The sequence below is a fragment of the Hyla sarda genome, chromosome 8 (assembly GCF_029499605.1).
Source record: "Hyla sarda isolate aHylSar1 chromosome 8, aHylSar1.hap1, whole genome shotgun sequence".
In the NCBI taxonomy this organism is placed as follows: Eukaryota; Metazoa; Chordata; class Amphibia; order Anura; family Hylidae; genus Hyla; species Hyla sarda.
Genome location: NC_079196.1, coordinates 55,079,515 through 55,105,252, shown reverse-complemented (window position 1 = coordinate 55,105,252; position 25,738 = coordinate 55,079,515). Strand labels below are relative to the sequence as shown.

At 45.8% G+C, this 25,738-nt stretch overlaps 1 protein-coding gene across 6 annotated transcripts in view; it reads right to left on the bottom strand.

The window, feature by feature from the left end:
• Positions 1 to 25,738, bottom strand: part of RAPGEF4 (Rap guanine nucleotide exchange factor 4) — a 467,767-nt gene that overhangs the window by 383,254 nt on the left and 58,775 nt on the right. For 3 of the 6 annotated variants that reach the window (XM_056536330.1, XM_056536333.1, XM_056536337.1), the window contains exon 1: positions 17,647 to 17,927. The exons of the other annotated variants lie outside the window; for them this stretch is intronic. In XM_056536330.1, coding sequence (XP_056392305.1) covers positions 17,647 to 17,711 — 65 coding nt within the window. In that variant the 5' untranslated portion in view covers positions 17,712 to 17,927. Of the gene's footprint in view, positions 1 to 17,646; positions 17,928 to 25,738 lie in introns of those variants that run through there. 6 annotated transcript variants of the gene reach the window in all.

Sequence of the window (25,738 nt, the reverse complement as noted above, 5' to 3'; positions counted from 1 at the left end):
CAGGATCTATCAATGACAGAGCCACGGGACACCAGGATAGCAGAGGTAAGCCCTCCGGCTACCTCTAGTGGATCCTTCCACCCCCGCAAATGTGCTGCGGGGGGGGCGATCCACCCCACTAGGGAGCATTCACATGTCCCTTTAGACACCGCTGTCAGCTTTGACAGCGGCGATCTAAAGGGTGAATAGTCAGCCGTGGCAATCGCCGCATGCTGGCTATTAGCAGCGGCCCCCCGACTACTGAAATCAGCCAGGGGGCTGCACAGTATGGAGCGGGCAGGAGTCGGGAGCCCGCTCCATACAGACTGCTGAGCGCCGCCGTACTTGTTAGGTCCAGCCCTGCTTGCACGAAGCCGGGAGGAAAAATTCCCCTGCCCGGCGCCTGGAACTGCATGTCCCGGGCGTCGGGAAATAGGAATTCCACATCCTTAAAAAGATCGATTCAAAAATATTTTGAATCGATACAGTTTCGTCTAATGAAAAATCGTGATAATCGAGTGAATCGATTTTTTTTCTTACACCCCTAATATCTAGTCTCCCTGGGTGTGGACGGAAGAGAAAAATTGATGAAAGGTGTCAACGCAGGATAGTCCGGATGGTGGATATCCAAAGATATTCAAGCTGTCTTGCAGGCTCAGGGAGCATCAGTGTCAGCGCGAACTATCCGTCGGCATTTAAATGATATGAAACGCTATGGCAGGAGACCCAGGAGGACCCAACTGCTGACACAGACATAAAAAGAAAGACTACATTTTGCCAAAATGAACTTGAGTAAGCCAAAATCCTACTGGGAAAACGTCTTGTGGACAGATGAAATCAAGATAGAGCTTTTTAATAAAGCACATCATTCTACTGTTTACCGAAAACGGAATGAGGCCTACAAAGAAAAGAACAGTACCTACAGTGAAAAATGGTGGAGGTTCAATTATGTTTTGGGGTTGTTTTGCTACCTCTGGCACTGGGTGCCTTGAATGTGTGCAAGGCATCATGAAATCTGAGGATTACCAATTGATTTTGGGTCGCACTGTACAGCCCAGAGTCAGAAAGCTGGGTTTGTGTCCGAGATCTTGGGTCTTCCAGCAGGACAATGACCCCAAACATACGTCAAAAAGCACCAAGAAATGGATGGCAACAAAGTGCTGGAGAGTTCTGAAGGGGCCAGCAATGAGTCCAGATCTAAATCTCATTGAATACCTGTGGAGAGATCTTAAAATTGCTGTTGGGAAAAGGCGCCTTCCAATAAGAGACCTGGAGCAGTTTGCAAAGGAAGAGTGGTCCAACATTCCGGCTGAGAGGTGTAAGAAGCTTATTGATGGATATAGGAAGCGACTGATTTCAGATATTTATTCCAAAGGGTGTGCAACCAAATATTAAGTTAAGGGTGCCAATCATTTTGTCCAGCCCATTTTTGGAGTTTGGTGTGACATTATGTCCAATTTGACTTTTTTCCTCCCTTTTTTGGTTTAGTTCCAATACACACAAAGGGAATAAACATGTGTATAGCAAAACATGTGTTACTGCAATCCTTTTCTGTGAGAAATACTACAATTTTCTTGAAAAATTTCAGGGGTGCCAACATTTACAGCCATGACTGTATGTGGTGGCCCAGTACAGAATCTGTTAGTCTGTACACCTGCCTGTCCTGTGTGGTAGCTTCTATTCCAGTGTCCCCCTGGATCCACATCCCTCCTAACAACTATAACATCTCAGGTCATATGTTGTTTAATCTTTTGAGGTGTTTGTCACTTTAAATAGTGTTCTTAGTAACCATTTTGTCAAGGGGAGGTATGCAAAGTGAACCAGGTGGCTTGTCAGTGACCAATGGGATCTCTCTAGACCAGTGATGGCGAACCTATGGCACGCGTGACACAGGTGGCACGCCGGGCCCCCTCTGTGGGCACGCGGCCATAGTTCGCCATGGATGCATATACAGTGGGTCGCACAATGAAGGCACGGAAGAAGACAATTAAACAAGAGAGCAGAGCCGGGCTCCGGCAGTAAGTTAGCTCCCTGCAGCGCGGCCGGTCCCTTCACTGTGGGGCCGACTGTGACTGTCTCCTCCCAGCAGTGCGCAGCGCTGGGAGGTGAATTAACCCCATCACTGCTGGGTGCCGTTAATAAACGGTGCAGCCGTGCAGCAGGCATATGAAGAGAGCTCAAGAGCTGAGCTCTCCATGCTGGCTAATGCTGGACATCACCGATCCGAGTGATGTTCGGCATTAACACTTCAGACGTGGCGATCAAAGCTGATCGCGGCGTCTAAAATGCCGAAGTGACTGCCGGTAGCTCAGTGGAGCTGATCGGGACACCGGCAGCATAATGCTGCCGGGTCCCGATCAGCTGAGAGGACAGGCGGAGGTTCCCTACCTGCCTCCGTCCTGTCCCATCGGCGCTCCAATAATGCTGATAGCCTCTGCAGGCTGTAGTAATGGAGCGCCGATAACACTGATCAGGGATCACTGTCTGCAATGAATAGATTGCAGTGCAGGTAGTAGAACAGTCCCCATGGAGTTTTTTTTTTTCCTAACAGGGCGCCTCCAGCTGTTGCAAAACTACAACTCCCAGCATGCCTGGACAGCCTTTGGCTGTCCGGGCATGCTGGTAGTTGTAGTATTGAAACAACTGGAGACACACAGTTTGGAAAACTCTGCCCTATGGGGACTAACAAAAAAACTGTAAAAAAAAAAATGTTAAAAGAAAATGTAAAATAATGTTTAAAGACCCCCCCCCCCCCCCAATAAAAGGTTTAAAGGTTTCCCCATTTTTATATAAAATAATGTCACCAAAAATAAACAAACATATTTGGAATCGCCGCATGCGTAAATGTCCAAACTATTAAAGGAAAACTGTCCGCTTTCTCCCCCCGTATTAATCAGCAGCACTGGCTGGTAGTGCGGGGGACGCTGATCAGTTTGAGCCTTACCGTGCCCAGATCCACCGTGCCGTTCTGCCGTCTTCTTCTATTTTCAATATATGCAAATGAGGTGCTAACTGGCACCAACTGGGCTAACTGGCACTGTGACGTCAGCGTTTCTGGCCGCAGCGCCGCCCAGCTCATCAATATTCCTCCTCTCCCTGCTCTGTAATGAAGAGAGAGGGGAGGAATATTGATGAGCTGGGCGGTGCAGCGGCCAGAAATGCTGACGTCACAGAGCCAGTTAGCTCGGTCGGTGCAAGTTAGAACCTCATTTGCATAAAGCGAAAATAGAAGATTATGGCAGAAACAGCTGCGGATCCGGGCACGGTAAGGCTCAAACTGATCAGTGTCCCCCGCACTACCAGCCAGTACCACTGGTTAGTGCGGGGGGAGAAAGCGGACAGTTTTCCTTTAAAATATAACATTCACGAAAACATAAGCTTATTTAGGTGATGCACCACCAACCACCAGTGTGTTTTCTTTACTAGAATTTAAGTTTTTTCAATAAAAAAAAAACAAGTTTGGATCATTGAACTCTGTTGTTCTTCTTTTAAAACAAAAGATGCTAGTTATGGCAACTGTATGCATTGTTTTTTCTAAACTTAAACCTCAGTATTCTGATTTAATTGCTGCGCTGGCACTTTGAGGGGAAAAAAGTTGGCGTGCATTACGGTTTGGGCACTCGGGCTCACAAAGGTTCGCCATCACTGCTCTAGACTGTCCTCCTTACATAGTGAGGGCAGGGTTCAGCTCACTCTCTTGAGCTCTAGCTCTTGCAGTGCATGCTGAGGTACAGTGAAGTGAGGAGCTTAGGAGTCTGTGTGATCCAGAAGGAGGCCTGAGGCCTAGTCTTGCAACCACGCTTCTACTGCAAGTTAACCCCTGCACCTTTAGTGAAAGTCAAAGCTACAAGGTAGGAACTAAACCAGTGGGGAAACTACAGAAGTCCAAGTAGTCAGTCAGAGTCAAGCCAGTCAATTGCTAAAGTCAAGCGTGGCTGCCTCAGTCAAGTCAATTACAACTACAAGTCCCAACAAGTGGATAAGTTTCCCTAAGTTCACCCTGCATCTCCTTAGTGCCTATCTGAGCTGTATGGACTTTAACACCTTGTCTACCTCAGTAAAGCATATTGGTTAACCGTAACCTTGCGTCAGAGTGATTATTTGCCCCGTGCCTGGCACAGGTGAAGCTGGCCTACCTCGGGTGGTGTATAGGTCAACTACGCCCTGGCATCACGTGGAGGTTAATACACACATTACCCAGTCCGACACCATATATATATATGTAATTACAGGAAGCAATAGATTCAGCAGTAAAGTGCTGAGGTGATGCCTATTAGAAGGATATACAAACCCATACAAGAAGAATGCACGGCACTACAAGACAAGTCAAGTTTATTATGTTGTCGAAAAGCAGAGCTAATTTCTTTCAAAAACTGCTTGCCATGCCATGCATTCTTTTGTCTATAAGCCGTGATGATCACAAGTACACTTTACTGTCTTCACATTTCCCCATTAAAGTCAATCAGGAAAAAGTCACCTAATGCAGATCTTATAGGGCATGTTATAGCAATTAACTTCTTTCCATGCTTGTTTTATATTCACAATGTCCACTTTGCTCTTCTCTGCCTCTATAACCTGCAGTGTCTCCACGACAGATCTACACAACGCTAGAAACAGATCACACAAGTTCTGGGTCCCATGCTGTAATACTGTAATAAAAAATTCATACTAGATATTCCTCCGGATACAACACAAGGCTACAAACGGCTACAAGTTCTACTGTGGTTTTACATGCTGCATCTGTCTATAACAATATGAAGGTAGCAAAATGCTGTTCATATATTAGGCTCTGCATACATCTCATTTCTCCAACAAGAGGTATATGTCTTCAAACCTGTCAAAAAGGTATACTGAGGGTATACCAGCAGCAGGCTCATCGAGTATAATGGACTGAACGTAGTCAGCTAGGGACTAGATTTCTTTTATTTTCAAAATATAAACTGTGTGCAGCACTCGGGACTGTGTCATTCCATGCTTTTAATTCCAGTAAACTACCAGTATACATCCAAGAAATAAATGCAACATACAGTGGAGGAAAGAAGTGATGATTTTGTACATTTGGCCACTGACAAAGCAGTGATCAGCATATAATTTTAATGGTCGGCTTATTTGAATCCAAGCTCCTCACCATGGCCCAGACCAAAGAGATGTCCAAAGATGTCAGGGACAAGGTTGTAGACGTACACAAGCAGCTTGGTGAGAAGTTTACTACAGTAGGTGCACAAATGGAACAAAGATAAATTAACCATCAATCTCCCTTGGTCAGGGGTTTCATGTAAGATCCCACCACAGAGTATCAATGATCATGGGAATGATGAGGATCCAGCCCAGAACTACACAGAATGATCTAGTCAATAATGTCAAGGCAGCTAGGACCATTGTTGCTCATTAACAAACTTCAGATGGGCCTGTACATGAGCTCTCTTGAGCAGGTGGACCTTACAGGTGCTGCAGGATTTCAGTCCTTCACAGCGTAGTGTTACTAATTGTTTTCTTGGTGCTGCCTTGACTGTTCCTATAGCAATGCTCTTCTGGTCTGCATTAGGTCCAATAATGACGTGTTATTCCATGTTACCACTGTAGTCATTTACGTGCCTCATGTGACTAGATGTCATAATCAAAAGCTGAATAGCTGGATGTATAGAAACTATAACTAGAAGACCAGGGGAAAAGTTGTCACCAGAAAATCAGATATAAGGATTAAAGGTTTTGAATATTCATCTTAGTAAGTTACAGGTCAGATTTGCTAAATATAATTATTTTAGTATGTTTCTGTCTCTGCATCAGCTGTCACGATTCGGCTGGCTGGAGGTGGATCCTCTGTGCCAGAGAGGAATTGGCGTGGACCGTGTTGGTGGACCGGTTCTAAGTTGCTACTGGTATTCACCAGAGCCCGCCGCAAAGCGGGATGGTCTTGTAGCGGCGGTAGCAACCAAGTCGTATCCACCAGCAACGGCTCAACCTCTCTGACTGCTGAAGATAGGCGCGGTACAAGGGAGTAGACAAGAGCAAGGTCGGACATAGCAGAAGGTCAGGGCAGGCAGCAAGGATCGTAGTCAGGGGCAACGGCAGGAGGTCTGGAACACAGGCTAGGAACACACAAGGAAACGCTTTCACTGGCACAATGGCAACAAGATCCGGCGAGGGAGTGCAGGGGAAGTGAGGTATAAGTAGGGAGTGCACAGGTGAACACACTGATTAAGCCTGCTGCGCCAATCAGTGGCGCAGTGGCCCTTTAAATTGCAGAGACCCGGCGCGCGCGCGCCCTAAGGAGCAGGGCCGCGCGTGCCGGGACAAGACAGACGGGGAACAAGTCAGGTACGGGAGCCGGGATGCGCATCGCGAGCGGGTGCCTCCCGCATCGTGAATCGCATCCCGGCTGAGAGAGATATTGCAGCGCACCCGGTCAGCAGGTCTGACCGGGGCGCTGCAAATGCAAGGATGCTGTGAGCGCTCCGGGGAGGAGCGGGGACCCGGAACGCTCGGCGTAACAGTACCCCCCCCCCCCCCTTGGGTCTCCCCCTCTTCTTGGAGCCTGAGAACCTGAGGATAAGACTTTTGTCTAGGATGTTGTCCCCAGGTTCCCAGGATCTCTCTTCTGGGCCACAGCCTTCCCAATCCACCCAAAAAATTTTTTTTCCTCTGACCGTCTTGGAGGCCAGAATCTCCTTCACAGAGAAGACGTCAGAAGAACCGGAAACAGGAGTGGGAGAAACAAGTTTGGGAGAGAAGCGGTTAATGATGAGTGGTTTAAGGAGAGAGACATGGAAGGCATTGGGAATACGAAGAGAAGGAGGAAGAAGGAGTTTGTAAGAGACAGGGTTAATCTGGCACAAGACTTTGAAAGGACCAAGATAGCGTGGTCCCAGTTTGTAACTGGGGACACGAAAGCGGACATATTTAGCGGAGAGCCATACCTTGTCTCCGGGAGCAAAAATGGGGGGAGTTCTTCTTTTCTTATCAGCAAATCTTTTCATCCGGGATGAAGCCTGTAAAAGAGAATTTTGGGTCTCTTTCCATATGGTGGAAAGATCACGAGTCACTTCATCCACAGCGGGCAAACCAGAGGGCAAGGGAGTAGGGAGGGGGGGAAGAGGGTGACGGCCGTACACCACGAAAAATGGGGACTTAGCAGAAGATTCGGAGACTCTGAAGTTGTATGAGAATTCGGCCCATGGTAGAAGATCTGCCCAGTCATCCTGGCGGGAGGAAACAAAATGCCGTAAATAGTCACCCAGGACCTGATTAATTCTTTCTACTTGCCCATTGGATTGGGGATGATAAGAAGAAGAGAAGTTTAATTTGATCTTGAGCTGTTTACAGAGGGCCCTCCAGAATTTAGACACGAATTGGACGCCTCTATCTGAGACGATATGCGTGGGCAAACCGTGAAGGCGAAAAATGTGTACAAAAAATTGCTTTGCCAACTGAGGCGCTGAAGGAAGACCAGGAAGAGAAATAAAATCTGCCATCTTGGAAAATCGATCAACGACCACCCAAACAACTGTGTTGCCACGGGATGGGGGCAAGTCTGTAATAAAGTCCATACCAATCTGTGACCAAGGCTGTTCGGGGACAGGCAGAGGATGAAGGAGGCCAGCAGGCTTCTGGCGAGGAGTCTTATCCCGGGCACAGACAGTACAGGCCCGCACAAAATCAACAACATCCGTCTCCAGAGTCAGCCACCAATAAAAACGAGAGATGAGTTGCAAGGATTTTTTGATGCCCGCATGGCCTGCGAGGTGGGAGGAGTGTCCCCATTTGAGAATCCCGAGACGCTGGCGTGGAGAAACAAAGGTCTTCCCTGGAGGAGTTTGCCTGATGGAGGCTGGAGAAGTGGAGATCAGACAGTCAGGAGGAATGATGTGTTGCGGAGAGACCTCTACTTCAGAGGCATCAGAAGAACGAGAGAGGGCATCGGCCCTAATGTTCTTGTCAGCAGGGCGAAAATTAATTTCAAAGTTAAAACGGGCAAAGAACAACGACCACCTGGCCTGGCGAGGGTTCAGTCGTTGGGCAGACTGGAGATAGGAGAGATTCTTGTGATCAGTGTATATGATAACTGGAAATTTTGATCCCTCCAGCAGGTGCCTCCATTCCTCAAGCGCCAATTTAATGGCCAGTAGTTCTCGATCCCCGATGGAGTAGTTTCTCTCCGCCGGAGAGAAGGTCCTAGAAAAAAAACCACAAGTAACAGCATGCCCGGAAGAATTTTTTTGTAGAAGGACAGCTCCAGCTCCCACTGAGGAGGCATCTACCTCCAATAGGAAGGGTTTAGATGGGTCAGGTCTGGAGAGCACGGGAGCAGAAGAAAAGGCAGACTTGAGATGTTTAAATGCGTCTTCCACTTGGGGAGACCAGGACTTGGGATTGGCATTTTTCTTGGTTAAAGCCACGATAGGAGCCACAATAGTGGAAAAGTGTGGAATAAATTGTCTGTAATAATTGGCGAACCCCAAAAAACGTTGGATAGCACGGAGTCCGGAGGGGCGTGGCCAATCTAAGACGGCAGAGAGTTTATCTGGGTCCATTTGTAGTCCCTGGCCAGAAACCAAGTATCCTAGGAAAGGAAGAGATTGACATTCAAACAGACATTTCTCCATTTTGGCATAAAGTTGATTGTCCCGAAGTCTCTGAAGAACCATGCGGACATGCTGGCGGTGTTCTTCTAAGTTGGCAGAAAAAATCAGAATATCGTCCAGATAAACCACAACACAGGAATATAGGAGATCACGAAAAATGTCATTAACAAAGTCTTGGAAGACGGCAGGGGCGTTGCACAGGCCAAAGGGCATGACCAGATACTCAAAGTGTCCATCTCTGGTGTTAAATGCAGTCTTCCATTCGTCCCCCTCCCTGATGCGGATGAGATTATAAGCCCCTCTTAAGTCCAGTTTGGTAAAGATGTGGGCACCTTGTAGGCGATCAAAGAGTTCCGAGATAAGAGGTAAGGGGTAGCGGTTTTTTACCGTGATTTTATTAAGTCCGCGGTAATCAATGCAAGGGCGTAGGGAGCCATCTTTTTTGGACACAAAAAAAAATCCAGCTCCGGTAGGAGAGGAGGACTTGCGGATAAACCCCTTTTTTAAATTTTCCTGGATGTACTCTGACATGGCAAGAGTCTCTGGAGCAGACAGAGGATAGATTCTGCCCCGGGGTGGAGTAGTACCCGGGAGGAGGTCAATAGGACAGTCATAAGGCCTGTGAGGAGGTAAAGTCTCAGCTTGCTTTTTGCAAAAAAACTTCAGCATAGTCCATATAAGCCTTAGGAAGACCGGATACAGGGGGAACCACGGGGTCACGGCAGGGAGTACTGGGAACCGGTTTAAGACAGTCCTTGTGACAAGAAGTACCCCAGTTCTTGATTTCTCCTGTGGACCAATCAAGGGTTGGGGAATGGCGTTGAAGCCACGGTAATCCAAGAAGAATTTCAGAAGTGCAGTTGGAGAGGACCAAAAATTCAATTTTTTCGTGATGAGGTCCGATGCACATTAGGAGAGGTTCCGTGCGGTAACGCACGGTACAGTCCAATCTTTCATTGTTAACAGAATTGATGTAGAGGGGTCTGGCGAGACTGGTCACCGGGATGTTGAACCTGTTGATGAGAGAGGCCAAAATAAAATTTCCTGCAGATCCGGAAACCAAGAAGGCCATAGCAGAGAAGGAGAAGGTAGAGGAAGATATCCGCACAGGCACAGTAAGGCGTGGAGAAGCAGAGTTAACATCAAGAACTGTCTCACCTTTGTGCGGAGTCAGCGTACGTCTTTCCAGGCGGGGAGGACGGATAGGACAATCCTTCAAGAAGTGTTCGGTACCGGCACAGTACAGGCACAGATTCTCCATGCGGCGTCGTGTCCTCTCTTGAGGTGTCAAGCGAGACCGGTCAACTTGCATAGCCTCCACGGCGGGAGGCACAGGAACGGATTGCAGAGGACCAGAGGAGAGAGGAGCCGGGGAGAGAAACCGCCTCGTGCGAACAAAGTCCATATCCTGGCGGAGCTCCTGACGCCTTTCGGAAAAACGCATGTCAATGCGGGTGGCAAGATGAATAAGTTCATGCAGGTTAGCAGGAATTTCTCGTGCGGCCAGCACATCTTTAATGTTGCTGGATAGGCCTTTTTAAAGGTCGCGCAGAGGGCCTCATTATTCCAGGATAATTCGGAGGCAAGAGTACGGAATTGGATGGCGTACTCGCCAACAGAAGAATTACCCTGGACCAGGTTCAGCAGGGCAGTCTCAGCAGAAGAGGCTCGGGCAGGTTCCTCAAAGACACTTCGAATCTCCGTGAAGAAGGAGTGTACAGAGGCAGTGACAGAGTCATTGCGGTCCCAGAGCGGTGTGGCCCATGACAGAGCTTTCCCAGACAGAAGGCTGACTACGAAAGCCCCCTTAGACCTTTCAGTAGGAAACTGGTCCGACATCATCTCCAAGTGCAGGGAACATTGCGAAAGAAAGCCACGGCAAAACTTAGAGTCCCCATCAAATTTATCCGGCAAGGATAATCGTAGGCCGGAAGCGGCCACTCGCTGCGGAGGAGGTGCAGGAGCTGGCGGAGGAGATTGTTGCTGGAGCTGTGGTAATAGCTGCTGTAGCATCACGGTCAGTTGAGACAGCTGGTGGCCTTGTTGCGCTATCTGTTGCGACTGCTGGGCGACCACCGTGGTGAGGTCGGCGACAACTGGCAGTGGGACTTCAGCGGGATCCATGGCCGGATCTACTGTCACGATTCGGCTGGCTGGAGGTGGATCCTCTGTGCCAGAGAGGAATTGGCGTGGACCGTGTTGGTGGACCGGTTCTAAGTTGCTACTGGTATTCACCAGAGCCCGCCGCAAAGCGGGATGGTCTTGCAGCGGCGGTAGCAACCAGGTCGTATCCACCAGCAACGGCTCAACCTCTCTGACTGCTGAAGATAGGCGCGGTACAACGGAGTAGACAAGAGCAAGGTCGGACGTAGCAGAAGGTCAGGGCAGGCAGCAAGGATCGTAGTCAGGGGCAACGGCAGGAGGTCTGGAACACAGGCTAGGAACACACAAGGAAACGCTTTCACTGGCACAATGGCAACAAGATCCGGCGAGGGAGTGCAGGGGAAGTGAGGTATAAGTAGGGAGTGCACAGGTGAACACACTGATTAAGCCTGCTGCGCCAATCAGTGGCGCAGTGGCCCATTAAATTGCAGAGACCCGGCGCGCGCGCGCCCTAAGGAGCGGGGCCGCGCGCGCCGGGACAAGACAGACGGGGAACGAGTCAGGTACGGGAGCCGGGATGCGCATCGCGAGCGTGCTCCTCCCGCATCGCGAATCGCATCCCGGCTGAGAGAGATATTGCAGCGCACCCGGTCAGCAGGTCTGACCGGGGCGCTGCAAATGCGAGGATGCTGCGAGCGCTCCGGGAAGGAGCGGGACCCGGAGCGCTCGGCGTAACATCAGCTCCCTCCTTCTCCCCTTCCCCTCTTCACAGACTACTACACATAGCAGTTGTAACCTGATCTCTTAAGGTGAGCTGATAATCCAATTTCATCTCTCTGAAAATGTTTTTTTCTTAATGAATTAAGTGATCAGAGCAGTGGGTAGGGGGCAGGAGAGGCATCTGATAAGTGAAGAAAGAAGTATTTTTCTCTAATAAGATATATTATAAAGTTTCTCATTGCTGCGTCAACTATAAATTTTGTGGGAGAAATGGAAACAATGATTACACTTTAAATCACTAATATTTGAATAAACCAGTGTTTCCCAACCAGGAAGCCTCCAGTTGGGAAACACTGGTATAAACAATGCTACCTAAAATGCTTTTTTATACAGTCCTGAAACCACAACAATGTTATAATGTGCAGTATGGGATACATTATCTCATATTATGGACAAGCAATAAAGTGAATATGAATCATTCATACATTAATTTTTCCTACTTAGTTTGGATGAGGTGTTCCTCTTATATGTGTTTCACAGCTGGTAAATCATTTATTCCCTTGGAGAACACTTCAGAATGAGTCATGACATTTACAGTGGTGACGTCACGTTCACATTGGACAAACCCATTGCATTTCATGGCATTCACAGCTCGATGCACCCATCGCATGGCTAACTCCGAACAGCTGGCACTATAGCATTTTTGATTTCTATGCTAAATATAGGATGGAAAAAACATGGCATTCATCTTCATAGGCACTGCAAATATATAAGGCTTTCCACAAGAAACTTTTGTTTGGTGCCTCCGAGGCACGGATTGGTTGGGAAAATGTCAAAATGACGAGCTGACGTATCCCCATTCATTTCAATGGCCAAGCTAGTGACCACGTTTAGGGTTATTTTAAGTTTTGACGGCGTACAAAATCAGCTGTGGATTTCACATATTAAAATTCACGGATAAACTCTGAGCACGTAATCAGCTAGTTTTCCTGAAATCTGCAGCGATTATGTATTTATGTACCCAAAAAGTGATTCTTCTGTACTCTGTATAGCGGCAGCGTCGGGGTACAGCAGCCTAAGTGGTCAAGTAGGCAAAAAATAGGGGGTTACCTTACTGATTTCCTGTCATTCATATGCTCAGCAGGCCTCCACTGATCTCCATTTTTTATGAAGTTTTCACTTACCCAATCAATGACTAAGGCAGTCCCCTGTAGGGCCAATGATTGGATGAGTTGGCATTTCTTACATGTGAACAGGTCTCTAAGAAGAGGTGAGCAGTGGGGACTGTTTAAGAGCACCCTTAAGCAAGAGCCAAAGTTCATGAAAGTTGTCTTTTCACCATATTAAGTGATATAGAGAGTGCCATCATTATCTGACCTGCGATGGTCCCATTCACGTCAATGGGAGTTAGATTGCAGTAACCCAACATGGCTAATATACAATGCTGTCTGCTTTAGGGTTCTTTTCAATGAATATGCAAGAGACACAGCTCTACCAAACATCCATTTGATGGGGGTGCTGGGTGTTCGACAGAAACTGATCATATATTGATGGCCTATTCACAGGAACGTTAATGAAAAAGTCCCATAAAATCCCTCTAACTTCAGGGGCTGCATCACTAGTGAACGTTGATCATACGGTGACAGTATATCATACTGATGCCACTGCCTATAATGGGCAGGAAATCCCTGCAATTGTGGTTTATTTATTTATTTATTTATTTATTTTGGGGGGGTGGGCATTTGCAATATTGGCATGTTTACTTTTTATTTATTTTTTTACAAAAGTGACAATGGTTGCTTGTCACTTTTTACTACAGCAGTCTACTGCAAACTATGGAGATAGTGACAACTGGTCATAGGATGTGTCAAAGCTAATTTAAAAGTATCATTATGATACAGGATCCTGATGTCAGGAGGGAAAACACAACTACACTCATTGACAAAAAAACAAAGGCACCCAGAAAGAAAAATGGTGAAATGTTGCAAATCAACGCTTTATGTCTCAGGTAAATATGTCAATGATTACAGGAGGGATATGATTAGATACTGGGTCTTGCCCAAGGAGGTGCAAAAGTGCCTCCCCAGCTGCTCTATGGTTACATGATGGCACACAGGTACACATACATGGCAAACAGGCCAGGATGGCCCAGACAGATCAGCAGTAGAGAGGATCGATTGAACCCTCTGACAAGCAGGAGTAGCTTCCACAGTTTCCTTGTCCACCAATTTGAACAGGTGGCTCCTTTCATTACACGCTCCTGTCTCTGCCCGGACTATTTCCAGGCGCTTAGCAAAGGATATTTGGTGTCATGGTGCCTATTTCTTGTCCTACCAGTGACAGCTAGCTACCATCACCCTCGTATGGAGTGGTGTCATAAACAAAAAACCTGGACTGCTATGGACTGGAGCCATATTGTGTTTAGTAATAATTACAGGTTCTGTTTGGGGTCAGATGATGGTTGATTTGAGTATGGAGTGTTTGTGGTGGATCTGCCCCAATTGCTGGTGAGATGATGTGAGGAGCCGTCCCATAGGACAGTCGATTGGACAGCTCAGTGATATGTACAGGGCATCCTGCAGCCAAATGTGGTTGCTTGCCCACATTGCAACACTTCCTTGGCCTGCCCAGTCACCAGACTTATCTCCAATCATTCAGCTACGTATGAGTGTACGGGATATATAGGCCCAGCTGCAACATCTGTGGGCAAATGTGTTGCAGAATATCATACGGAGCCTGTATGCCTCCATGCCCAACTGTATGTCATCTTATATCCAGGTGCCCAATAGTGCACTAGAGCCTCCTTTATCAAAAGAGAAAAAGTAGAGGAAAAGTTGACTAGTTGCCCATAGCAACCAATCAGATAGCCTCTTTAATTTTTCAGAGGCCCTTTTAAAAATGAAAAAAAAGCTATCTGTTTGGTTGCTATGGGCAACTGGTCAACTTTCCCTCTGCACAGGTTTTGATAAATCTCCCCCTACGGGGGAGATTTATCAAAACCTGTGCAGAGGGAAAGTTGACTAGTTGCCCATAGCAACCAAAGACATAGTTTTTATTTTTTATTTTTAATAGTGCTTTAAATAATGTTCTAAATACTGGGGAACATTCAGTTTAATGTGCAGATTATTTATGGAAACTGCTGTATATTCTGGTCTTGGGAGTCCAGTGGGCGGTGTCACTCAGTGATTTGACAGCTTCCCTGAATGAGCATGCTTGTAGCTATCAGTCACTGACTAGGACCGCCCACTGGACTCCTAAATCCAGAATGGGCAGAGGTTTGCAGGGGAGATCAGACTACTTGTTCAATCCGACTGGTTTCCTTTACTGAAGTAGCTTTGTATATTTATTTATTTTTATTTTTTTGCTTTTCAGGAATCTTGCTTTTTAATAAACCCGCAGCACAACCGCGTTCACCACAAATTGCAACACAATGGATAACACACTGTAGATGCTGCTGTCACACTATAGAAATGTCCGTTTTAAAGATCCGTTCTAACGACCCGTTAATAAAACCATTAAAAACGTCCATTACAAAATCTCATTATAGTCTAGAACCGCTGTATATTGCAAGAAGTCCTGCATCAGCCGAGGAATGCAAGCTCTGCACATCCAGGCTTTTACTAGGCCAAATACTATTCTAAATGGCTCCCGACACACTTTCTTCCTAATCCACCATTTGTTACCACATTTCACTAATGCACATTGAGTGTATTGATTATTTCCAAGCATCCACAATGCAGAGACCTTGATTCCCAGGAAATAACAAAGAACAAGGGCAAGCTCCACAGCAGAGATCAGCACCACAGCAGACGGATCAGCACCACTTGCTGTCCACTATCACATGCATTACACTAGAAGATCACACATCACTATGCAGCACAATAAGCCGCCCGCAATCAGCATGCAATGCCACAGGGCAACCTCATCATGCATGCAGCACAGCAGACCCATCATACATACAGGACATCACTCAAATCATCCATACACCAATCTTTATGCAGCACAGCAGTCACATCTCATGAATGCAACACTAAAGTTACAGCAGGCAAGCTGCTCAGCGTTGTCATCATACATGCCATACAGCCCTATTATGACCTCATACATGCCATACAGCCCTATTATGACATCATACATGCCATACAGCCCTATTATGACATCATACATGCCATACAGCCCTATTATGACATCATACATGCTGTCCAATAGCGACCTCATACATGCAGCACAGTAGCCGTATAATATGCAATCATACTTGTAGCACAGTAGTTATTAAGTCATGCATGTAGCATCAGAATGTTAGTATAACCAAATTCATTACAATAGTCACATCATACATGTGGCCCTGCAGTTACATCATACATGGAGAACAGTAGTCACATAATACATGGAGCACAGGAGAGTCACATGTGCAGCACAGGTGCATATTGTATTCAGCACTATGGACACGTCATGTATGTAGCACAGTAGGGTAATCATATATGTAATATAGCAGTGACATCATACATGTAATGCAGTAATCATACACATAACACAGCAGTCACTTCATGCATGTAGTACAGATGTCACCCAATACATGTAGTGCAGTACTCATACAAGTAATATAGCAGTGACATCATACATGTAGTGCAGAAATCATACACACATCACAGCAGTCACTCCATTCATGTAGTATAGAAGTCACCCAATACATGTAGTGCAGTACTCATACAAGTAATATAGCAGTGACATCATACATGTAGTGCAGTAAACATACACATATCACAGCAGTCACTTCATGCATGTACTATTGCAGTGACATCATACATGTAATGCAGTAATCATACACATAACACAGCAGTCACTTCATGCATGTAGTACAGATGTCACCCAATACATGTAGTGCAGTACTCATACAAGTAATATAGCAGTGACATCATACATGTAGTGCAGAAATCATACACACATCACAGCAGTCACTCCATTCATGTAGTATAGAAGTCACCCAATACATGTAGTGCAGTACTCATACAAGTAATATAGCAGTGACATCATACATGTAGTGCAGTAAACATACACATATCACAGCAGTCACTTCATGCATGTACTATTGCAGTGACATCATACATGTACAATATCAGTGACATCATACATGTGCAGTAAACATACATATAGTACAGTAGCCACATCATACATGCAGTGCAGTAGTCATACACACACCACTGCAATCACATCACATGTGTAGTACAGCAGTCACATCACACGTGTAGTACAGCAGTCACATCACACGTGTAGTACAGCAGTCACATGATACATGTAGTACAGCAGTCACATGATACATGTACAGCAATCACATGATACATGTAGTACAGCAGTCACATCATACGTGTAGTACAGCAGTCACATCACACATGTAGTACAGCAGTCACATCATACAAGTACAGCAGTCACATCATACGTGTAGTACAGCAGTCACATGATACATGTAGTACAGCAGTCACATGATACATGTAGTACAGCAGTCACATCATACGTGTAGTACAGCAGTCACATCATACGTGTAGTACAGCAGTCACATCATACGTGTAGTACAGCAGTCACATCATACGTGTAGTACAGCAGTCACATCATACGTGTAGTACAGCAGTCACATCATAAGTGCAGTACAGCAGTCACATCATACGCGTGTAGTACAGCAGTCACATCATACATGTGTAGTACAGCAGTCACATGATACATGTAGTACAGCAGTCACATGATACATGTAGTACAGCAGTCACATGATACATGTAGTACAGCAGTCACATGATACATGTAGTACAGCAGTCACATGATACATGTAGTACAGCAGTCACATGATACATGTAGTACAGCAGTCACAACATACATGTAGTACAGCAGTCACAACATACATGTAGTACAGCAGTCACATCATACATGTAGTAAAGCAGTCACATCATACATGTGTAGTACAGCAGTCACATTATACGTGTAGTACAGCAGTCACATGATACGTGTAGTACAGCAGTCACATCATACATGTGTAGTACAGCAGTCACATCACACATGTAGTAAAGCAGTCACATCATACATGTACAGTAGCACAGCAGGCACATCACACATGTAGTACAGCAGTCACATCATACATGTACAGTAGTACAGCAGTCACATAATACATGTACAGTAGTACAGCAGTCACATCATAAATGTGTAGTACAGCAGTCACATCACACATGTAGTAAAGCAGTTCCATCACACATGCAGCACTGACAGGTATAGAAGGTACCTTTTATCTAGACAGGCAATCCACTCTGCAGAAGAGGAAGAATGGGAAGCGTGTGCAGCAACCATGTTGGGAGCTCTGCCAGCTCAGTCTACACTGTAACAAAGTCCTGCTCTGAGGACACTTCACAAATCACAGGGCTGTTGGCTTTTTTGTTTTGCTTTTTTGCACCTCAGGAATGAGTCGTGTGCCCTAATAGTATTGCCTCCTATGTCTGTGTGATATAAGACCATGTGTACTGGCAGCAGCTGAGGGGTTGTCACCACTGCAGACCCTGAGCTCAGTTCAACTCTTCTGTAGAGATAAGGAGAAGCAGGGCGGGGGATGGGCTGAGGTGCTGCAAGCCCTGGCTACAGTACCTCACACAGTACAATCTTTCCCAATATGAAGATACATATTGCTTTGCCTTTTCTCCTTAGCTGTCTGGTCTAGCACTGCTTGTAGCTGACTGGCCTCTGTAAAGCCAACCTCACATACATATTTATACATAAAAATACACACATACAAGATGTATACACATCTCCAAACATAAAAATCCTCATATGTATCTATGGAACACACATACAAATACTGTATACAGTACACACATATACAACAAGTGATTCATGCCCATATATTCAATTATAGCAATTATTTACATAACACTTACATATACAAGCATATGTGGAAACAAACTCACAAATCATTGTACAATTTTACTGTCAGGGTAGGGTCTCGTGCCTTATTTTGCTGTGTATTTTCTGAAGCTGATTTTGCTACCCATTGACTTTAGGGTCACACATAGCGTATGCGCAGCATATTTCACGCTATATTTTCCGCTGCCCAGTAGGAAATACGTCGCATATTCTCCTATGAACAGGCTCATTGTAATATTTAAGTTTTGCATGAAAAAGCAGAAATAGCTCTGCTAAATGAAGAGCAGGGAGACTCCTACAGGAGTACTGCAGTGTTAGACACATATCCCCTATCCAAAGGATCTCAGGGGGTCCGACCCCTGGAACCCCCCTCCCGCAATCTCCTGTACAGGGACCCGGCACTGCCGCGGCTTTGCGCGGCTAATGTGTATCGTCGAACTCACTGAGGTGGATGACACGCCCCCTACATACAGCTCTATGGTGGAGGCGGGGATGCACATTTGCTGCAAATCCGCCTCCCCCATAGAGATACATGGAGGGGGCGTGTCCCATGCAAGGATGCAGCGGCCGACACCCCTTCTGCACAGGAGAACCACGGCAGAGCCCGGGCCCCGTAGAGGTGGTCGCGGGGAATCCCAGCGTTTGGACCCCCACCCCCCGCAATCAGACACCTATCCCCTATCCTGAGGATAGGGGATAAGTGTCTAATAAAGCCGATTTAGTTTAACCCCTTAAGGACAAAGGACGTAAATGTACTTCCTGATGCACTGGTAGGTTGTGCATCCTGTACGTGATGCACACACCGGAATGGTGCTTACATCGTGCCCAGCAGGTCGTGGCAGCATTCAGCAGCCAGGGACCCACCACTAATGGCAGACATCAGCGTTCCGCCTTTTAACCCGTGTCTGAAAGAGGTTAACCTGTCCATATAGACTTCCTAAACACATTTGTGCTCTACCTCTGATGGTATATCATACTTAGGGCATGGTCACACATAGAGCATCCGCAGCATATTTCACGCTGCAGATGAAATGACATCAGTCACTAGAACGAGCTCCCTGCTGCGGCTGCCGGCCGGAGCTGGATCTAGTGACTGTGGTTGGTGCATCCTCAGCGTTAAATACGCTGCGGATGCCCTATGTGTGACCCTACCTGACAGAGTAAGGACTGGGCGTTGAAATCCAAAAATTGGATTGAGCATTGAAATCGAAAGAAAAAATCCAATGTAACCAATCTTTCTGTTCCTCGACATGATTTGCTGGAACATCACCATACACATCAAATAATAAGACAGTGCCACAAAAACCAGAGGTTTCAACAGACTTAAAGGGGTACTCCGGTGGAAAATAAATGTTTAAAAATTAACTGGTGCCAGAAAGTTAAACAGATTTGTAAATTAATACAAAATACCAGAAACGGAGAGGGCACTCTAAAGTGTTACTGCACCTGAAGCACGACTGTTGCATAACATCAGTTGCCCATGTTAAGTCTCCTGCGGGGTGCACATACGAAGATGAAGTATCAATAAATATAACAACAGAGGCACGTATGTGCACTAACCGCTCAGCAGAGACCTCTCGGCTTGAAGGTCCGGTCCATGGAAGGCTGGGTCACAGCATCGGTGCAGGTAAGTGGGTGCTTGGAGGCGCTGAGCGCCCACTTACCTGCACCGAAGCTGTGACCCAGCCTTCTGTGGACCGGACCTTCAAGTCGAGCTGTCTCTGCTGAGCGGTGAGTGCACATACGTGCCTCTGTTGTTAGATTTGTAAATTAATTATATTTAAAATTAATATACAGAGGAAATTTTTTTCTTTTTGAAGTTCTGTCTGACCACAAGTGCTCTCTGCTGACACCTCAGTCCATGTCAGGAACTGTCCAGAGTACAAGCAAATCCCCATAGTAAACCTCTCCTGCTCTGAACAGTTCCTGATATGGACAGAGGTGTCAGCAGAGAGCACTGGTCAGACCCCCCCCCCCCCCCCCCAAAGTTTGAGACCACTGCTTTAAAGGATTGTTTCCCTAAAGCTGCTGTCACTTGGCAATTGCTGAAAAAAAATCTGTTAACAATGAACTGATTATAACTTTGTGTAAAAGAACCTTTAGGAAAGTCATAACCAGCACCATGGACAGCGATTTCTGTAACATACTGGGGGAGATTTATCACAACCTATGCAGAGGAAAAGTTGACCAGTTGCCCAAAGCAACCAATCAGATCACTTCTTTCATTTTTGAAAAAAGGCCTCTGGAATGTAAAACAATCTGGTTGCTATGGGCAACTGGTCAACTTTTTCTATGCACAGGTTTTGATAAATCTTCCCCCAACATTCTAACTATTTAAGCTTGTAAACCCCTTGGTAACACATCATATGAATGTACTTCTATGTTTCCCTCAACAACAGGTTAAGGCAGTGTTTCCCAAACGGGGTGCCCCTAGCTGTTGCAGAACTTCAACTCCCAGCATGCCTTGACAGTCAAAGGCTGTCTGGGCACGCTAGGAGTTGTAGTTTTTGCAATAGTTCAAGGCACCCTGTTTGGGAAACACTGCCTTAACCTATTGTTGAGGGATACATAGAAGTACATTCATATGATGTGTTACCAAGGGGTTTACAAGCTTAAATAGGCACTGTCGCATTCAAAAACTTTTTATATTTTGTAAATTTTGTAAAAAAAAAATGTCTAATATACTTCATAAAAAATTTTATTTCCCTTTTTATAGAAATCATGGCTTATATATATATATATATATATATATATATATATATATTTAAAATAAAAAAGACCACAGGGGGTCCCCATACCACCCAGAACATAATCCTGTCCGGCTGCAGCATCATTTTGTTCCAGCTGAAGCACAGGTATCTGAGCATGTCTGTGCTCACTCCTGTCCTGTCAGGCTCCTGCCTGAAAACAGAGAGAAAGAGTGATCAGTGATTGGATGAAGAGACCCAGTACACCACAGTAAGCTTAGGGAAGAAGTGAATGCATGGTGAATGAGGGTGGGCACAGTGCTTGCCTCACTTCCTGAGCCCCTTCCTGAGCAGTGGATGTCAGAATGAGTGAGCAGCAGAACAGATGATTTGTGAGCCAAATACAGCAGCTAGACACATAAAGACATGTTAAGAACATACATTACCTAGTGAGTAACATGTAACATATTTAAGCACAATTTTTTTTTAGTGTGATTTGACAGGTTTGCTTTAAATCCCTGCTAATTTTTAAAGTTACGGGTCTGCAGCACTCTATAGAGAGCCCGAAGTGCTTCAAATATAGCTTTCTGCACTGCAACACAATGGGAAATAATGGGGAATCTTGGAGAGAATTTGGAGATCAGACTAATAGTAGGGTCACACATAATGGATAGTGTGGGGGGGGCAGAGCTTTTGGTCACAGCTTGAGGCACACTATGGGTCGGGTCACAGGCGGAGTCACAACATGTGACCTTACCCTTAAATAGATTCCTGTTCTTTGAAAGGCACTTGTACATAAGGCAACATAAGTGGCTGACGTGTGCATCGGTTATTTGCAGTCGGCAACTGGACTCGCTGCTTTAAAGGGGTACTCTGGCCCTAATACATCTTATGCCGTATCCAAAGGATAGGGGATTAGATGTCTGATCGCTGGGGACCCCCGCAATCTGTCATTCAGCACCCACCTTTGCGAGCTCTCCGCAGTGCTGGAGGCTCCGAGTGTGCAGCGTAACGACCACGGGGTCAGAGTATCGTGATGCCACGACTTCATCCCCATGTGACATCATGCCCCACCCCCTTAATGCAAGTCTATGGGAGGCTGTGGAAGCAATTATTAGAAAATGGAAAACATACAAGACCACTCGATCTGGGGCTCCATGCAAGATCTCACCCGGTGGTGTCAAATTGATCACAAGAACGGTGAATAGAAATCCCAGAACCACACAGGGGAACCTAGTGAATGACCTGCAGAGAACTGGGACCAAAGTAACAAAAGTTACCATCAGTAACACACTACGCCACCAGGGACTCAAGATGTGTCCCCCTGCTTAAGCCAGTACATGTCCGGCCTGTCTGAAGTTTGCTAGAGAGCATTTGGATGATCCAGAAGAGTATTGGGAGAATGTCATATGGTCAGATGAAACCAAAGTAGAAATTTTTGGTAAAAACTCAACTCGTCATGTTTGGAGGAGAAAGAATGCTGAGTTGCATCCAAAGAACACCAAACCTACTGTGAAGCATGGGGGTGGAAACATCATGCTTTGGGGCTGTTTTTCTGCTAAGGGACCGGGATGACTGATCCGTGTAAAGGAAAGAATGAATGGGGCCATGTATCGTGAGATTTTGAGTGAAAACCTTCCATCAGCAAGGACATTGAAAATGAAACATGGCTGGGTCTTTCAGCACAGTGATTCCGAACACACCGCCCGCGCAATGAAGGAGTGGCTTCGTAAGAAGCATTTCAAGGTCCTGGAGTGGCCTAGCCAGTCTCCAGATCTCAACCCCATAGAAAACCTTTAGAAGGAGTTGAAAGTCCGTGTTGCCCAGCGACAGCCCTAAAACATCACTGCTCTAGAGGAGATCTGCATGGAGTAATGGGCCAAAAATACCTGCAGCAGTGTGTGAAAACCTTGTGAAGACTTACAGAGAACGTATTATCTCAGTCATTGCCAACAAAGGGTATATAACAAAGTATTAAGATGAACTTTTGTCATTGACCAAATACTGTAATTTATTTTCCACCATAGTTTGCAAATAGATTCTTTAAAAATCAGACAATGTAATTTTATGGATTTTTTTTCTCATTATGTCTCTCATAGTTGAGGTATACCTATGATGAAAATTAGAGGTATCTCTCATCTTTTTAAGTGGGAGAACTTGCATAATTGGCACAATGCTTTTTTCTGCCCCACTGCAGATCGTGGGGGTCCTGCAGCTGGGAACCCCTGTCATTCGGTGCACAAAGCGTACACCTGTCATTCGCTTTATGCACAATGACTGGTGATACAAGCTGCCTTGCCCCCTCTATTCCTTTCTTTGGGAGGAGGCGTGATGGCTATGTACTAGCTGCCATGCCCCCTCCCGTAGATATTAATGGAGGGGGGGTGGCATGACTCATGAATGCGGAAGCTGCAAGCCGGCCCAGAGATCGTGGGGGGTCCCTGCAATCTAACATCTTATCTCCTATCCATTGGATAGGGAATAAGATGTTTCCAACAAAGTACCCCTTAAAGGCCTTTACTGGCTAGCCTTTCATTGGAGTACTTTGATGCATGCAATGAAGCATTGTCCTGCATAAGAATCAGGGTCTTCTTGAAAGAAGCTGACCCTTTTCCTGTACCACTGTCTTCACATATTTCTTGGCCCAGTCTTGACGTTTCGTCTTATGTGTCTTGTTCAGTGGTGGTCGGGTTTCAACCTCCCCTATCTTGGCCATCTCTCCGAGCATTGAATACCTTGTACTTCTGGTGACTCCAAGTAGGTTGCAGTTCTGGAATATGACAGCACTGGAGGATTATGGGTTCCTGGCAATTTTACATTTGATTTTTCTCAAATCTTTAGCAGCCAATTTGCATCCTTTTTTCTCAACACGCTTCTCGTGACCCTGTTGACTATTTGCAGTAAAATGTTTGATGGTTCTGTGATCACAGCCAAACACATTATGAAGTACGGAGAAGGCTAAAGAGTATTGAGTCTGCTCCATACATGGTAGGTGCAAGATGTGTTATATAGATGATGCCCTCTGGGATTTGAAATAACCCTCGCTAATCTGGGCTTTTGAATCAGCTTTTAGAGGGGTACTCTGCCGAAAAACATCTTATCCCCTAACCAAAGGATAGGGCATAAGATGTCTGATCGCAGGGTCTCGCCGCTGGGGACCCCCACAATCTCCAGGCCAGCAGCGGCGACGTCTGGAACATGGAAGCTTGGAGCTCTCACGTTCATGACGTCATGTCACGCCCCCTCCATTCATGTCTTCGGTGGAGTACCCCTTTAAATGCCATGGTCAACAGTGATTTGATGTGATCATGAAGGCCTAGTAATCCCCCTAGGCCTTGTATGTTAGTAGTCCAAGTACACATTGGCATGCAGCACAATACAGACAGAAATATCACAGTCTATTGTAAAATTGATCAGGGGATCACTTGTCCAAGTCCTTTTTAAGGGCACTTAAAAAAGAAAAAAAAAGATACAAACATACAGCAAATACTGAGCAAAGAGCATTGCTGTGAAGTCTGAACAGGCATAAAATACATGATGAACAAACATTCAGTATGCGATTATGAGCAGTATGCGGAAGGGAAATGTTAGATGGGCAGGAACAGGGGTTAAAGGGGACGGCCACCACGCACCTTCCCATAGACTTTCAATGGTGTGACATCACGAGGGAACTAAATGTTCTGAACGCTGGCCAGTGGAGTACCCTTTTAAGTCCTGGGAAAAAGGTGTGGGAACCCAAGATTTCCACTCAAGGGCTGTTCCTGCTAATTGAAAAAGTGGTTATGCTGTTGAAAAAGTGTAGGAACTCTGTTCCCATGTGTTCCTACAGGACTTGAGCCCTAAGCAGGAACACAAAATTACTAAATGGTGATAAATTATGCCAGTGCAGTATCAAGATACAATTCTTTAAAGTTTTTAAAATATTTAAAAAGCACAAACACTAAAAATGGATTTTACAATAAATATATTGTTGGCATCCCTGTGTTCATAAAAGTTTAAACTATTAAAATATCCTGTTATTTATCCTACCCGGTAAACACCGGTAAAAAATCCTCCAATACCAGAATTGCTGGGTCTTTTTGTTAACCTTGTCAGATTCCAAAAATGTAATAAAAAGATGATCAAAATGTCTGATTGCAAAAAAAAAAAAAAAAAATGTCCTCACATGTCTATTGACGGAAAAATAAAACCCAGTTATGGATCTCAGTATATGGCTATGCATGGAAATCTTTTTTTAAGTACAATATAAAAGTAATAGTGCAATAAATTATGGCATTATAAAAAGAAAAAAAAACTGCACAAGAAACAGGGTATGGTTACACCACGTATTTTGAAGAGAAATTCCGCTTGCAGAATTGCGCGAGCGGAGATTTCGTCTGGCAGCCGCCGCCAAAATACTTCGGCGATAGGACCACGCAGAATTGCACCGCCACCATATTTCGTGGACTTCCGCGCAAAGAATGAACATGTTCAATTTCAGTGGCAGCAATATCCGCCGCTGAAATTCCGCAGGGTGAACGGGTCCTTGGAAGACTCATTCACACTAATGTTAGGAGTTCATACTGCGGAATTCCGAGCTAATAACTGTGAACACTCGGCTGCTCATGACATCACGGCCACACCCCCTATTGATGCCACGCCCCCTCAATGCAAGTATATTGGAGGGGGCGTGGTCGCTGTCACGCTCTCTTCCATAGACTTGCATTAAGAGGGAGGGAGTGACGTCACGAGCCTCCGGAGCCACATTGCTAGTCATCAGGCACGGAGCAAAGT